The sequence below is a fragment of the Aquarana catesbeiana genome, linkage group LG12 (assembly GCF_042186555.1).
Source record: "Aquarana catesbeiana isolate 2022-GZ linkage group LG12, ASM4218655v1, whole genome shotgun sequence".
NCBI classification, from domain to species: domain Eukaryota; kingdom Metazoa; phylum Chordata; class Amphibia; order Anura; family Ranidae; genus Aquarana; species Aquarana catesbeiana.
This window is the reverse complement of record NC_133335.1, coordinates 4,613,184-4,628,864: the sequence shown is the minus strand read 5'-3', so window position 1 is coordinate 4,628,864 and position 15,681 is coordinate 4,613,184. Positions and strand designations below refer to the sequence as shown.

Sequence of the window (15,681 nt, the reverse complement as noted above, 5' to 3'; positions counted from 1 at the left end):
TGACGCTACACCAGTGGCTGGGGGCGTGTGGTAAAAACATGTCTCAACTATGGAGTTTTACTGCCCCCCCCCAACCACAAATGTAAAACAAGCTCTTACCATTCTGAGCCCCCTATAAGGCTGCTTTCACACTGATGGCGCTGCGGTTTACCTGCACCGTGGGTGCAGCAAAGCGAGACTCCGGCTTTACTTTCAGGTTAGCTGTGCTTTGCCATAGACTTCTTATATCTTGCGAGTGTGATGCGAGTGTTTTGGCGCACCAAAACTCCTGCATTCAGAAGTTTCAGTGCGCTTTCACAAGGTACAAAACCCTCAGGATATAATAGAAGCGCGCTTCCCTGGTTTGAGATCGAGGGCCACATCAGAGCACCCCTGACCTATACGTAATCCTGATCATGTTATCAATATATGTTCATGTTTAAAGCATTAAAGCTCCTTTGTATATAATATAAATGTGCAAGCTGAAGACCTATTTGCTCATTACAAGCAAGGCTTCCTCCTCAGTAATGCAGCACTGTGGTTATTTACTGTTCCTCCTCAGCACACAGCTTATAAGTCGCTCTCCTGCTGCTGGCCACACTCTAAAAAAACAAAAAACTGCACAAACCATGTGAGAGCATTTACCAGACTGGATGATTCCTTGCTGTACCACCAGTGGAGTTCTCATGATAGGTTTCCCAACAGTGGACTGCTGCAAAGATGGCGTTCTGATCACGGTCATCCCGGCTCTGATCTGGGTCCCTGCGGTGATCACCTGTAAGATAACGACATGTGCATGTCACCCACACAACATCACTTCACACAACTGGACTTCTATCAGAATGCTCTTCTCAACAGAGGAAAGGAGCACCAACGAGTATCGGTGTGGCCCAATGGCTGCCGGTCAGGCAGAGCCGAATCAATGAGACCCCCAATTAGTAAGGAATAAAATATAAAAGGAATATGGAGCAGGAATTGGGTTGCAGGCCTGTCGATAGAACAACTCCAACCTCCTACAGCTAGAGAATATAGAGGAAAAGAGAAATTGGCTGCACTCCACCACAGAGCAGATGCAAAGTAATTTCTTAAATGTCTTCACAATCAGGAGAGCAAGACAGGACAAACTGTTGAAGTGTTTCTGGTACAAAAGGTTTTATTGAAGATATAACAACAGAAAAATACAATAACAATGATGGATACATCATGAATTAACATGCCTAGGGCTGCGGGTGTCCGGCAGGTAGAGCTATTGTTCAAAGACTTAAGCCTGGACTCAGACTATGCAAAGCTGAGGCCAGGCGACATACCAAGGCCTATCCATATAAAATGATAAAAGAATAAAATAAAAGAGGAACAAGAAGAACCAGAAATAAAATGAAATCAGATTAAACTAAATAGCCTCAAAGAGGATAACATAACTCTGTATTTAATAATTTGTGTGTTATATTAAATTTCCAGTCTATGTAGAGTTAAGCCCGAGGGCCTGAATAAGAAGAAAGAGAGAAATTGAAAGTGGGGAAAAGAGGGGGGAAGAAAGGAGGGAGGGAGGGACCCTGGGGTGGGGGGAACGGAGGCTCATTATAGGGAAAGGAGCGTTAAATCAAATCTTGATGGGCGGTTGTAAGTCACCCAGGGTTGCCATATCCTGAGGAACTTATGTGTGTCCATCAATATGCCCGTAAGTTTCTCATTAACCATGATATCATTCACACAGTTTTTAACTGCTTCAAAACTAAGGTTTGGGGTTTTCCTGGCCCTTGCTATGGTGAGTTTAGTTGCAGTGAAAATCTGTGCTGCTAACTGACGTTCAGGACGAAGAAGTTCTGCAATCGGTTTCCATAAAAGGGCCTCAAAAGGATCCCGCTTTATGTTGGTATTAAAAAGCTTGCGTAATAGTGAATATACTCTAACCCATAGTCTGCAGACCCTGGGACAGGTCCACCAAATATGCGCCATCGTGCCCTCCTGTGAGCACCCACGAAAACAGAGGGGGGAGTAAGATGGGATGAAGCTTGCTAATCTAGCCGGGGTATAATACCATCTATAGAAGACTTTGTAAGCGTTCTCTTTTTAGAGAACATTCTTAGAGCATTAGCGCAATAGTCATGTTATGCCAATCCTCCTGGTCTAATTGTTTCCCAAGCTCGGCCTCCCATTGGAGATGGTAAGGTCTCAATGGTGTTGTCTTAGAATTAATTATAGCGGTATATATTAGGGAAATCAAACCCGGGGATTAGGGGCGTGATCTACAAATGCTTTCAAATGGAGTTGTGGTAAAGGGGGCGGAATGTTCAATTTGCAGGTAACTGTAATGCTTCCTAAGGGGGATATCGTGGGAGGAACGTAAGGCCGCGAAAGAAATGATCTTGGTTGGGGTGAAAAACGAATGGACATATATGAAGCCATTGTCGGACCACCACTTAAATTGCAGTGGATTATCACAACCTGGTTGAAATAAAGGGCAGTGGAGGAGACGAAGTAGTGGGAGATGAGGAGAAATTAGGCCTGCTGAGTATTTAACCGCATCCCACAATTTAAGGGAATGAGCTAGACAGGGACCTATGGTAGGGGGGCGATGTGCTTTAGGAAGCCAAGGAAGAGAAGCTAGAGGCGTTGGGTGTGCGTCGACTAAGTCAATGGTGGCCCATAGTGGCATTTGTTGCTTTTCATGAAGGTGAGATAATGGGGCGATACCCGCAGCTATATAATATGCTTGCAGATAAGGAACTGAAAGGCCGCCATTAACTTTGCGCGCGTAAAGCACTTGTCTCTTGATCCTGGGCCTCTTGGGGCCCCATATAAACTGCTAAATTTTACGTTGATGTATTCGAATGAAATGGGGGGCACTTGAACTGGCAAAACTCTAAAATAATAGAGCAATTTAGGGAGGAACGTCATGCGTACCGTCGCTATTCTACCCTGTTGAAGTGTTAAACACTCAAATCACATGCTAATTCATGAATAACTTGCTCACTGGGCACTTATACCCCCCTACCGGCCCAGGCCAATTTTCAGCTTTCAGCGCGGTCACACTTTGAATGACAATTGCGCGGTCAGGTAGCACTGTACCCATGTGACATTTTTATCATTTTCTGCACACAAATAGCGCCTTCTTTTGGTGATATTTAATCACCACTGGGGGTTTTATTTCTTACTAAACAAAAAAAGACCAAAAATGTTGGAAAAAAAAAAAAAAAAAAAAAAAAAAAAAAAACTTTCATATTTTGTTATAAAATTTTGGTAAAACACTGATGAGGCTGCAATGATGGGCACTGATGGGTGGCAGTGATGAGCAGCACTGGCGGGCACTAAGGGGACCGTTGTCCCTCTAACAAAAGGCGGTTAACGGCTTTCCATTTTTTTTTCACACTGACAGCTGATCACATGGTAAAGGGCCCACTGTGATTGGCCCGTTACCGCGATCAGTCGAGTCCCAAGGACTCGGCAGTCACAGAGCGCGGCGGCTATGCGACCCAGGGGGGCGCGCTGGCAGCACGAGAATGTGAGGACGTACATGGGACGCCCTCCTGGAATTTTTTTAAGACTGCGCTGTAGCCGTCTTCTACTGTAGCACGGGCACCAAGTGGTTGAAGAAACTACGTTGCATCACCTTTATGGTGGTGTGCGGTCAAATTCTCTTTTGTTTGCGGTGATGAGTCGGGGCGGGCACCCACACTGAACTACAGTTAAAGCGGAGTTGCTGCTTAAAAAAAAAAAAAAATAATTACTACAAATACTGCAGCTGCTGACTTTTAATATACGAACACTTACCTGTCCCAGGGTCCAGCGATGTGGGGGAACGGAGCCTGCTAGTCTCCCCCTCCTCCCTGCAGCACCGGCATTGTAACTGTGGGCGCCCGCATCCACTGCGCATGCGCGAGCTGCGCTTTGACTGGCCGGGCAATCATCTGGGACCTGTGACGTGTCCCAGATGATTGCCAAGAGGGAGGGGGGGGAGGTGATTTCCCTTCCGGTGTCGCGGTGCGCCAGGAGGAAGTGGGCGCTGGGACCCTCTAAAAAGAAGGTATCTGCTCCCCCCCCCATGAAAAATTACATGCCAAATATGGCATGTCGGTGGGTCACCTCCCTTAAAGCGGTAGTTCCATTTTTGGGTGGAACTCCACTTTAAGCAACTCTCACCTGAGCGGTATACACACTGTATTTGGAGGTAGAACATATCTACATACTGTATTGCCGTTGCTCTCACAAGGCGCAAAGAATAAATCTGGCTCATCTATTATCCAGGCAAAGCTTTCTTACACTGAGCCTGGCGTACCTCTCTCACTTTCAGTGGCTGAAGATGGGGACCTTTGGTTAGTTTTCTGTATGAATTAATGAAGTACCTGTTGTGTGGTGGCCGTGGTCACTGCTGTCCCCAGACTGTTGGGACGGATGGAAACGGTTGCCGTCCGTGGCTGGAAGGTGGTAAAGGTCTGCTGTCCGGCTGTGCTGGTTGGAATGATCCCCAGAACCTTCTGCTGTACCTGAACCACCCCTGAGAGACATGAAAGGAGATCTGTTAGCATGACTCGTACACAATGGAGGGAAGACAAAGTAACTCTAGCACATCGGACCCTTACCTCCCTGCGTGGAGGGCACATTTAGGGTGACGAGCTTACTGTTGACTGGCAGAGGCAGCTTGGTGAGCACTTTCCCGGCCACAGTCACAGGGCTTCCAGTGATCTGGAACGTTTGGCCAGAGGTGGTGATAGAGGAGGTGGAGGATACATCAGTGCTTGAGGCTAGAAGACAGCGGGGTGTGTGTATAAGGACATCTGTCCAAGCTGGGTTCCAGGTATCAGCTAAAACCAAATCTCAAAGCCTCTTTCACACAGTACACCCAGGAAGGCGACACCTATATTTAAAAATGCAGCGGCTCCCGGTGTCACTCCTGGATACTCACTGAACTGTGAATGCGCATCAACACAACTGAGGCTCTTCCTGCGCTCTCCCCTCTAGATCCCATTGCATGAAACATGTTAAAGTGGTTCTAAAACCTTAAGGTTTTTTTACCTTAACCATGCATTAAGATTAAAAAATAAATAAATAAACCACCTGTGCTGCAGGATCCCCCCCCCCCTCTTAGGCTTACCTGAGCCTGATTTTGATTCAGTGCTGTGCACAAGAGCAGCGGCTCTCTCTCTACTCACTGGGTAGATACCAGAGAGCCAAAGTCAATCAAATTCTATGACTAGGGAGGGAAGGAGGGGGGAGGGAAGGAGGGGGGGGGGCGAGCTGCACTGATGGCTAAGGAATGAGCATGCACTATGCAGGAACGTGGTGGAGAGGAGGGGTCAGAAGTGCAGGTGGGGGACACGAGAAGAAGAGGATCGGGGTTGCTCTGTGCAAAACCATTACACAGAGCAGATAAGTATTACATGTATTTGTTATGTTAATATAGAAAAAAACCTGAGCTTTTAAGGTACTACTTAGAAAGCAGACACAGAGATGCTAAGCCTTAGTGACTTACACTGCCTTGAAAAAGTATTCATAGCCCTTGAAATTTCCTACATTTTGTCATCTCACAGCTAAAAACGTAAATGTATTTTATTGGGATTTTTTTTTTGGGGGGGGGGGGGTGTACATTTGTATGGCGCCCCCCGGAATCAATACTTTGTAGAACCCCCTTTGTCTGCAATTACAGCTTCAAGTCTTTTTGGGGATGTCTCTACCAGCTTTGCACATTTAGAGAGGGACATTTTTGCCCATTAATCTGCAAAATATCTCAAGCTCTGTCAGATTGGATGGAGAGCGTCTGTGAAGAGCAATTTTCAAGTCTTGCCACAGATTCTCAATGTGATTTAGGTCTGGACTGTGACTGGGCCATTCTAACACATGAATATGCTTTGATCTAAACCATTCCATTGTAGCTCTGGCTGGATGTTTCGGGTCGTTGTCCTGCTGGAAGGTGAACCTCCACCCCAGTCTCAAGTCTTTTGTAGACTCTAACAGGTTTTCTTCTAAGATTGTCCTGTATTTGTCTCCATCCATCTTCCCATCAACTCTGACCAGCTTCCCTGTCCCTGCTGAAGAAAACCATCCCCACCACATGATGCTGCCACCACCATGTTTCACGGTGGGGATGGTGTGTTCAGGGTGATGTGCAGTGTTAGTTTTCCCCACACATAGCGTTTTGCTTTTAGGCAAAAAGGTAAATTTTGGTCTCATCTGACCAGAGCACCTTCTTCCACACGTTTGCTGTGTCCCCCACATGGCTTCTCACAAACTACAAACAGGACTTCTTATGACTTTCTTTCACCAATGTCTTTCTTCTTGTCACTCTTCCATAAAGGGCAGATTTGTGGAGAACACGACTAATAGTTGTCCTGTGGACAGATTCTCCCACCTGAGCTGTGGATCTCTGCAGCTCCTCCAGAGTTACCATGGACCTCTTGGCTCTTCTCTGATGAATGCTCTCCTTGCCCGGCCGGTCAGTTTAGGTGGACGGCCATGTCTTAGTAGGTTTGCAGTTGTGCCATACTCTTTCCACTTTTGGATGATGGATTGAACAGAGCTCCGTGAGATGTTCAAAGCTTGGGAGATTTTTTTTTTTATAACCTAACCCTGCTTTATACTTCTCCACAACTTTATCCCTGACCTGTCTGGTGTGTTCCCTGGCCTTCATGATGCTGATTGTTCACCAAGGTTCTCTAACAAACCTCTGAATTGGTTCCACTGGATTTTAGTTAGGGGTATCAGAGTGAAAAGTGCCAAATACAAATGCACACCACACTTTTCACAGATTTGTACAAAAAACAAAACAAAACAAAACTGAAAACCATTTATGATTTTCCTTCCACTTCACAATTATGTGCCACTGTGTGTTGGTCTATCGCATAAAATCCCAATAATATACATTTACATTTTTGGTTGTAACATGACAAAATGTGGAAAATTTCGAGGGGTATGAATACTTTTTCAAGGCACTGTATGTGCTGCTCCCTGAGACCTGTGCACCGACAGGCAGCCTGCAGCACTACTTACAAAAAATAAAATAAATCATTCCCACACTTTAGACTTACCCGTCGTCTGTCCTTGCTTGACCCATGTTGCAAATGTCTGGTGGAAATTCTTGCCCTGCTGGAAAGACACGGCAGGAGACCCGACCTTTGTGGTGAGCACCACTTTGGTCCCGGGAGTCACAGGGTTGGCGATAGAACTCATGACAACTTTGTGGGCTGTGGACAGCGGGGAGACTGCGCTGCTTATTGTGGCGGTTGTGCTGATGGTGGTGCCGCTCGACGGCTGCTGCTTCTGCTGTTCCAGACGTTTCTAAAGGATTAAGATTGTTGAGAATCAGAAGTAATTCTTACATTTATACACTCCAATCAATACCTATTGCAGAGTATTTTTTTTTTTTAAATTAGATTTTTTTAATTTAGTTTTTCATCACAAAAACAAGATCCTTCAAAGTCACAAAACTATTAGACAACCGACTCGGACCGATTTTTTTCACCAATCGACACCCCTTAGTTCTTTCTGACCCAATGAAGGGTTCTGCCATTCACAACCCCTAGTCCTGGCACACACGATACATTCAGCGCCCTTCCTTTATTTCATGCCGGTATTTCCAAATTAAACATTATTTTTTTAACCACTTGCCGACCAGCAGCCGGCACGGTCCCGCAAAATGGCATAGGTGTACATTGGCTCCTTTAAGAGTCGTAGGAGTGGGGCGGGGGACCCGATGCGTGTGGCCGGCGGCTGCGATGTCCACTGGCCACCCGCAATCGCTGGAACGAGAGCCAGAACGGGGGATCTGTTAATGTTAACAGACAGATCTCCATTCTGTCAGCGGAGTAGAGAGAGAGCTGCTGTTCCTAGTGATCAGGAACAGCGATCTCTCTCCTCCTACAGTAAGCCCAGCCCCCATACAGTTAGAAACACCTCCCAGGGAACACACTTATCCCTTTGATCACCCGCTAGCGTTAACCTCTTCCATGCCAGTGACATTTATACAGTAATCAGTGGCTATTTTTAGCTCTGGTTACAAAAAAAAAAAAGTGTCAAGTGTCCGATCTGTCTGCCGCAATGTCTCAGTCCAGCTAAAAATCGCAGATCACCACCATTACTAGCAAAAAAAATAAAATAAAAATGCCATAAATATCCCCTATTTTGTAGACGCTATAACTTTTGCGTAAACCAATCAATATACGCTTATTGCGATTTTTTTTAACCTAAAATATGTAGTAGAATACAATTTTTTCCTAAAATGATGAAGAAATTAGTTTTTTTGGGGGGATATTTATAGCAAAAAGTAAAAAATATTTATAATTGTTGGTCTTTTTTGTTTTATAGCGCAAAAAAACCCCAAAAAAGCAGCGGTGATCAAATACCACCAAAAGAAAGCTCTATTTGTTGGAGAAAAAAGGATGTCGATTTTGTTTTGGTACACTGTCGCACGATCGCGCAATTGTCAGTTAAAGTGACACAGTGCCGTAATCGCAAAAAATGGCCCGGTCAGTAAGGGGGCAAATCTTCCGGTCTGTAAGTGGTTAATGGTGCACCTCTGTAAATTTTTACAAATGCTGGTACTTTATTAGGCTCTACAATCCAATCACAAATAGCGAGAGGATTACTAGCAATCCATCGTAATATTATTACTCTTCGTGCTACAAAGAGAGACTTCTGTACAATTATCTAAACCAGTACTCTCCATGTAGCCAAAAATGTAGTATTTCTAAGGTTTCAGATGCACCAACTAGGTGGAAATTTTTTGGGAATCCTTCTACAACACCATGTCTGCCTTTAACAGTTAAAACGTAAAATGATGGGGCAGTCGCTCCTACCAATCTCCCCAATTTGGCTAGGAGGGGTAATAATTTGGTTGTTTTGCAGGCTGGCTGGCGAGTATGCTGGGAAATCTTGTTTGTTTGAGATGTGAATTGCCCTTCCATGAGCACCTTGCTTGCAAAGGCTAGTTTATAGGTTGGGGAGTTTGCCATTTTCTGTATAGTTGGTCAAATTGGGTCGCCCCTGCATGCCTTCGCTGCCATTGGCTATTGTTAAGCATCACATGCGGCTCTGTGCCTTTAAGGGGGGGTGCCTTTAAGGGGGGGTCCCTCAAGGCACACCTGCTCTTAAAAAGGAGAAGTCCAGCCTGAGCTCATTAAGCTGAAAGGAGAATTGTGGTCTGAAGAAACCACTCTGACACCTCCATCCCTAAATACAGCAAAAAGAAGGGGAGGATGGCCTTGGGACTTTGAGTGAGGTGGGAGAGATTCGGAACACTTCCATAATCAGTGCAAAAAATGTTTTATTGATCACAGAATGCTAAATACACAAATGGGATCAGCAATAAGTGTGCGTTACCCGGCATAGTGGCCTAGTTTAAAGCATGAGTAAAAAACAAACACAATTCATTACACTTGATTTATACATCCATAAGAGGTATTATACATAGTGAATCGCTAGGCTAAAAATACACATACATCATCTGAATTTGTAAAATACACAATACACATGCATGGATAGCAGCAGTATGTGACCATATGACCAACTTCAAATACCCAGCAGAATGGGCATGCATGTGGCATCGATAGTGCCCTACGCGTTTCGCGAGTCTCCTCTCGCTCATCAGGGGCTGATGCATAATTTGTATGTCTAAAACAAAAGATATTGATATGCATGTCAGCTATCAGTAAGCACTCGTTGTGAGTGCGAAACGCGTCAGCTGTTTCCTGTACACTTCTGCTGTAGTGTTTTGTGTTCCTTTAGGATTTAGCTTTTTACAAATAAAAGCATTCATCATTACACCGGAGTGCGGCTTCCAGCTTTCCTCGGTTTTTCTGCTTCATCCTGCATCTGGGACTCTTCCTTTTGAAGGATAAAGCTACACTGGCTTTCATCTCCACTGGTTTGTGCCTACCTGAGCGGTGGGACTCTTCTTTGCTTGGTTTGCATCTCTGGATTCCCATAGACACGCTTCTAATGCCATTAAAGTCAATGTGCGTGTAAAGGCAGGTGTCCCAATATTTTTGGTAATATAGTGTATGTGCTCCTACTATGGATGCTCTGGAAATTTTAGAGTAAGGACCGCAGTGTATACAGAGGTCCCTGGATGTGGGCGCTGTGGCTTACGCATGTATCTCCAAATGGGTGTAAACAAAATCATCTGTTTTTAACGCAAACTGTTGGACAGGACAATTTGGTTGTTTTGCAGGCTGGTTGGCGAGTGTGTTGGGAGATCTTTTGTTTGTTTAGGAGGGGTAGTAACAGTTTCAATCACGTTTGTCCCACCTTAAAAAAATATTTATTAATTGCTTAGCATATACTGGATTCAGTTCCTATTCACCGATTGCCTTTGACCAATTTTGATTGATTAGGATTCCTAATTACAGGTCGCCATTACTGAATGTAATAAAGAGCACCTGAGCAAACACCGATATGAAATAAAAGTTAAAGAAGGGCTGTGTGGCTTACAGCTATAACAGCTGGATAAAATGAACAAAATCAACTATGTGTAAAAACATACAAAATATAAAGTGCTATGCTGTAAATAAAAAATGTATGTTGAAATTAGGTGACTGAATAAAGTGCTCACCCACTGAAAGCGCTTAGTGCAAATCAAATAGTAATTCATATATGAAAAAGCAATTCATACATAGAAAATTTTTTTTTTTTTAGCAAAAGTATATAATAGTGCAAAAAAAAAAAAAAGGTGAAATTCACATCTAAAAAGTTCATCAGAATCTTCAATAAAGTGCTTGGTTATGATTTTCAAAAATGCCTTCGAAATCTTACGGCACGCGTCACTTCCGCTTTCTGGAACGCAAACATTTTTTTTCTATGTATGAATTGCTTTTTCATATATAAATTGCCATTTGATTTGCACTAAGCACTTTTAGTAGGTGAGCACTTTATTTACAGTCACCTAATTTCAACACATTTTTTGTTTACAGCATAGCACTTTATATTTTGTATGTTTACACAGATTTGATTTTTAGGCACGCAATTTGTCTTGTAATTTTGTTAACAGGTCACCATTAGGCATGTGTTGGAAATCAAAGTTCATTCTTTCAATATATCCCTATATATCACCTGCTGGGCTGAGAGCCGCTGCTGCTTCAACTGAGATTCCATATGAGTCTTGCCATCTTCACCCTTCTTCGGATCCGATCCCTTCCCCTGTTCACCAGACTGGCCCTTCTCCTTCTCCACCCTGGAAAGGTGAACACAAAAGGAGCAATTAGGTTATGATGAGCATCGGTCAGGTAGGCATGGTCAGCATCGGTCAGGTAGGCATGGTCAGCATCGGTCAGGTAGGTCAGCATCGGTCAGGTAGGCATGGTCAGCATCGGTCAGGTAGGCATGGTCCGCATCGGTCAGGTAGGTCCGCATCGGTCAGCGGTAGTCATGGTCAGCGGTAGTCATGTTGAGCATCTATCAGGTAGTTCTGGTGAGCATCTATAAAAGGTACATAACGGGAGATAAAGAGAACAGGATAACAAGGCTGAATTAAATACTGTCAAGGAGGAGAGGTTAGGAAAGGCAGGAACTATCCTGATATTGATGGCAGGACACAATGGGGCTGATTTAATAAAACGGGAGAGTGCAAAATCTAATACGCAGCTCTAAACAGAAACAAATCAACTTCCAGGTTTCAATGTCAAAGCGTGATTAAAATTGAAGTTAGAAGCTGATTGGCTGTGACTGGGCCATTCTAACACATGAATATGCTTTGATCTAAACCATTCCATTGTAGCTCTGGCTGGATGTTTCGGGTCGTTGACCTGCTGGAAGGTGAACCTCCGCCCCAGTCTCAAGTCTTTTGTAGACTCTAACAGGTTTTCTTCTAAGATTGTCCTGTATTTGTCTCCATCCATCTTCCCATCAACTCTGACCAGCTTCCCTGTCCCTGCTGAAGAAAAGCATCCCCACACCATGATGCTGCCACCACCATGTTTCACGGTGGGGATGGTGTGTTCAGGGTGATGTGCAGTGTTAGTTTTTCCCCACACATAGCGCTTTGCTTTTAGGCCATAAAGTTGAATTTTGGTCTCATCTGACCAGAGCACCTTCTTCCACATGTTTGCTGTGTCCTCCACATGGCTTCTCACAAACTACAAACAGGACTTCTTATGACTTTCTTTCACCAATGTCTTTCTTCTTGTCACTCTTCCATAAAGGGCAGATTTGTGGAGAACACGACCAATATTTGTCCTGTGGACAGATTCTCCCACCTGAGCTGTGGATCTCTGCAGCTCCTCCAGAGTTACCATGGACCTCTTGGCTCTTCTCTTATGAATGCTCTCCTTGCCCGGCCGGTCAGTTTAGGTGGACGGCCATGTCTTGGTAGGTTTGCAGTCGTGACATACTCTTTCCATTTTCGAATGATGAATTGAACAGAGCTCCATAAGATGTTCAAAGCTTGGGATATTTTTTTTTATAACCTAACCCTGCTTTATGCTTCTCCACAACTTTATCCCTGACCTGTCTGGTGTGTACCTTGGTCTTCATGATGCTGTTTGTTCACCAAGGTTCTCTAACAAACCTCTGAGGGCTTCACAGAACAGCTGTATTTATACTGAGATTAAATTACACACAGGTGGATTTTTATTTACTAATTAGGTGACTTCTGAATGCAATTGGTTCCACTAGATTTTAGTTAGAGGTATCAGAGTAAAGGGGGCTGAATACAAATGCGCCCCCCCCCCCCACACACACACACACACTTTTCAGATATTAATTTGTAAAAAAAATTTAAAACCATTTATTATTTTCCTTCCACTTCACAATTATGTGCCACTTTGTGTTTGTCTATCACATAAACTACCAATAAAATACATTTACGTTTTTGGTTGTAACATGACAAAATGTGGGAAGTTTCAAAGGTATATGAATAATTTTTCAAGGCAGTGTAAGTCACTAGGGCTTTGCATGTCTGTGTCTGCTTTCCAAGTAGTACCGTATATTCCCAAAATCCTCTGTACAGCTACATGGATGCCCAAACAGGCTTTGGTAGGGTCTGCACTCTTTTAAAGTGATATTAAAGCTTTGTTTTTTCTATATTAACATAACAAATTTTTTGGATGAAACATGACAAAATGTGGAAAATTTCAAGGGGTATGAATACTTTTTCATTGCACTGTAGATACACTGCATCTCCCTCAAACCTTTTTTTCCTGGTGTGTATATATAGTAGACCAAAATAACTAAGCATTTGGGTCAATTTACTAAAACTGGACAGTGCAAAATCTTGTGCAGTTGCGCATGGCAGCCAATCAGCTTCTAACTTCAACTTGATGTTTAATCCAGCTTTGACAATAAAACCTGGAAGCTGTTCAATTAAGAAACTTTTTTCACTCTTGTAGAGGTTTTTGACTGACCGCTCCTGAAGAAGCGGTGGATACCACGAAATATGTAGAGGACTCCGTCAGGATATACATCCAAGATTTCCTGTATTAGGACCTACGTGTCCATTACTTGTTTTCATTACCATGCACGGTAACGTGTGCACAGTCTATGTACCTTTGTACCAACTGTTTTTAACTATGTCTATTTTTCAATAAATTGTTCAATTTTTTTTTTTTTTAACTGGTTCAATCCTCGGGTACCGAGATAGTCCTCGAAGTTTTAGTGCTATAGAGTATATTTGGAGCAGCTCCAGGCACTTCCCCACTTTCCAAAACCTGGAAGCTGATTGGTCTCTATGCAGAGCAATGGGGTATGAATACTTTTTCAAGGCACTGTACATGTAAGGAAGGTTCTAGAAGAGAAGCAACAAGTAGGAAGGGTGCAATTACTGAGCCAAAGTATCATGGCATGAAACTTGCTGGCAACTAGCTAAGAGGTGGAAGAAAAGAAAAAGAAAAAAGAGCCTTTGGTATAGAAAATAACCTTTCAGAAAAGCACTTTATCTCCCACAGGTCGAGCTCCTCCTCAGGTACCCAGGTCTCCAGAATGATGGGACCAGTATGTTTAGGAGTTTCAGGCCTTTTGGGACGCAGAGCACTGGATCGAAGGCCCTTCCTCTGCGGGGTCGGAGTTTCTGCAAGATAACAGGATTCTTTGATCGGTTATGTTTCTAGAGGACAAGTTCGACTAATGGCTGACGGATTGGAGGACAAGATTCCCCACCTTTTGGTGCCTCCGGAACACCGATTGGGCAGATGATTTTCCTAACGCAATACTCTGATCGGATGTCGTATGGGCCAACATCTCTTCGCTTGATTATTTCAGTCGTGGTGATCGCTGTTTCAGTAGATTCTGTGAATAAAAAAAATTAAAAACGCATTACAAGTTAATAACGTGCAGACAGAGAAACATTAAGGCCTACAATATGCCTACAGATGGCGTACCCGTACGTGTGGTGCCACTACCAGGAGGGGGCTTGGCTGCCATATCGTCCCATCGTAAACTTGCCCACAGGAGACGCAGCATAAGACTCACTCCCGCCAGAGATTTCACCGTCTGAAGCCGATACCTGAGAACACACCATCAGGAATAACCAGAGAGATGCCAATGTAATCAGACAGAATTCATTAGGCTCGGTTCACACTACTGCGACCAGAAAGTCCCACGACTTATGGTGCAACTTTGCCAGGCAGCTTTAGGGAATGCCTGCGTAATCATCATGTAATGTTGCATGGAAGTCACCTTGTAGTAGTACAGGAACCTTTACAAAGCAACTTCAGCAGAGCTAAATAAAGCGGAGTGCCACCCATTTAAAAGTCAGCAGCTACAAAAAAAAAAAAAAAAAAAGAGTAGCTGCTGACTTTTAATAATCACTCACTTGTCCCACAGTCCAGCGATGCGGGAGCAGGAAGCCGTGCTCCTCTCCCCCTCCTCCCCGTGACGCCAGCATTCTGTGGGCACCCAGCTGGGAGCGCACTGTACATGCACGAGCCGCGCACTGTGAATGGCCGGGCAATCTTTTGGGACCTATGACGTGTCCCAGAAGATTGCAGGGAGGGAGGGAGAGGTGATCTTCCAGCGCCAGGAGTGGGAGCTAGGTGCCTCAAAAAAAAAAAAAAAAACAGGGTACTCGCTCCCCCCCGAAAAAAATGACATTCATTCTAAAGGCAGCACCTAATAGAGAAACATTCAATGCATTTTCCATTAGGATGTCACAGACCAGCTTTTACAGCCAAGCCTGGCCACTTTTGAGCTGCAGACAGGGTGGGTGGACAAGTCCATGCCGAGGTCCTGAATAGTGACAAGGTTCTGTCGGGTGATCAATTACAAGTGAACTTAGCACTATCAACCTACCCCATTTAGGACATTGCCTCCCAAAAGCCGGCCTTGCTCCTGCAAGCTATTCTAGAACTCCCCCCTTCCCGTTGCATTGGAGGCAATGCTCTAATGGAGTGGTCATCAACCCTGTCCTCAGGGCCCACTAACAGGCCAGGTTTGCAAGAAAACTGAAATAGATCACAGGTGATATCATTTGCTGCTCAATGATTGCAGCATTCTAGTCTGCATCTCCCCAAGGTAATACATAAAACCTGGCCTATTAGTGGGCCCTGAGGACAGAGTTGATGACCACTGCTCTAACAGAGTGGGGCTCCCAAGTAAAGGAGTTTCACATAAGGTTCCCCACATCACACTAGGTCCTGGGCAACCAAATGCTAGGACTAAATACTGTTATATAAATGCAGTAGTGACATCAGCCACCAGGAAAAGGTCCAAAAGCATCTGACACTGAAGCCAACCAGGAAAGACTCCCATGTTGAAGAGCAGTGACTACACCTTACTATGAGA

The 15,681-nt window shown here is 44.3% G+C and overlaps 1 protein-coding gene across 1 annotated transcript in view; it reads right to left on the bottom strand.

Annotated features, from left to right (window-relative positions):
- Positions 1-15,681, bottom strand: part of BPTF (bromodomain PHD finger transcription factor) — a gene marked incomplete at its 5' end in the record, with an annotated part of 60,888 nt that overhangs the window by 21,111 nt on the left and 24,096 nt on the right. Inside the window, 8 exon segments of the mRNA XM_073607148.1 lie at positions 625-754; positions 4,323-4,474; positions 4,560-4,721; positions 7,002-7,251; positions 11,020-11,140; positions 13,819-13,969; positions 14,059-14,187; positions 14,280-14,404. Coding sequence (XP_073463249.1) covers positions 625-754; positions 4,323-4,474; positions 4,560-4,721; positions 7,002-7,251; positions 11,020-11,140; positions 13,819-13,969; positions 14,059-14,187; positions 14,280-14,404 — 1,220 coding nt within the window.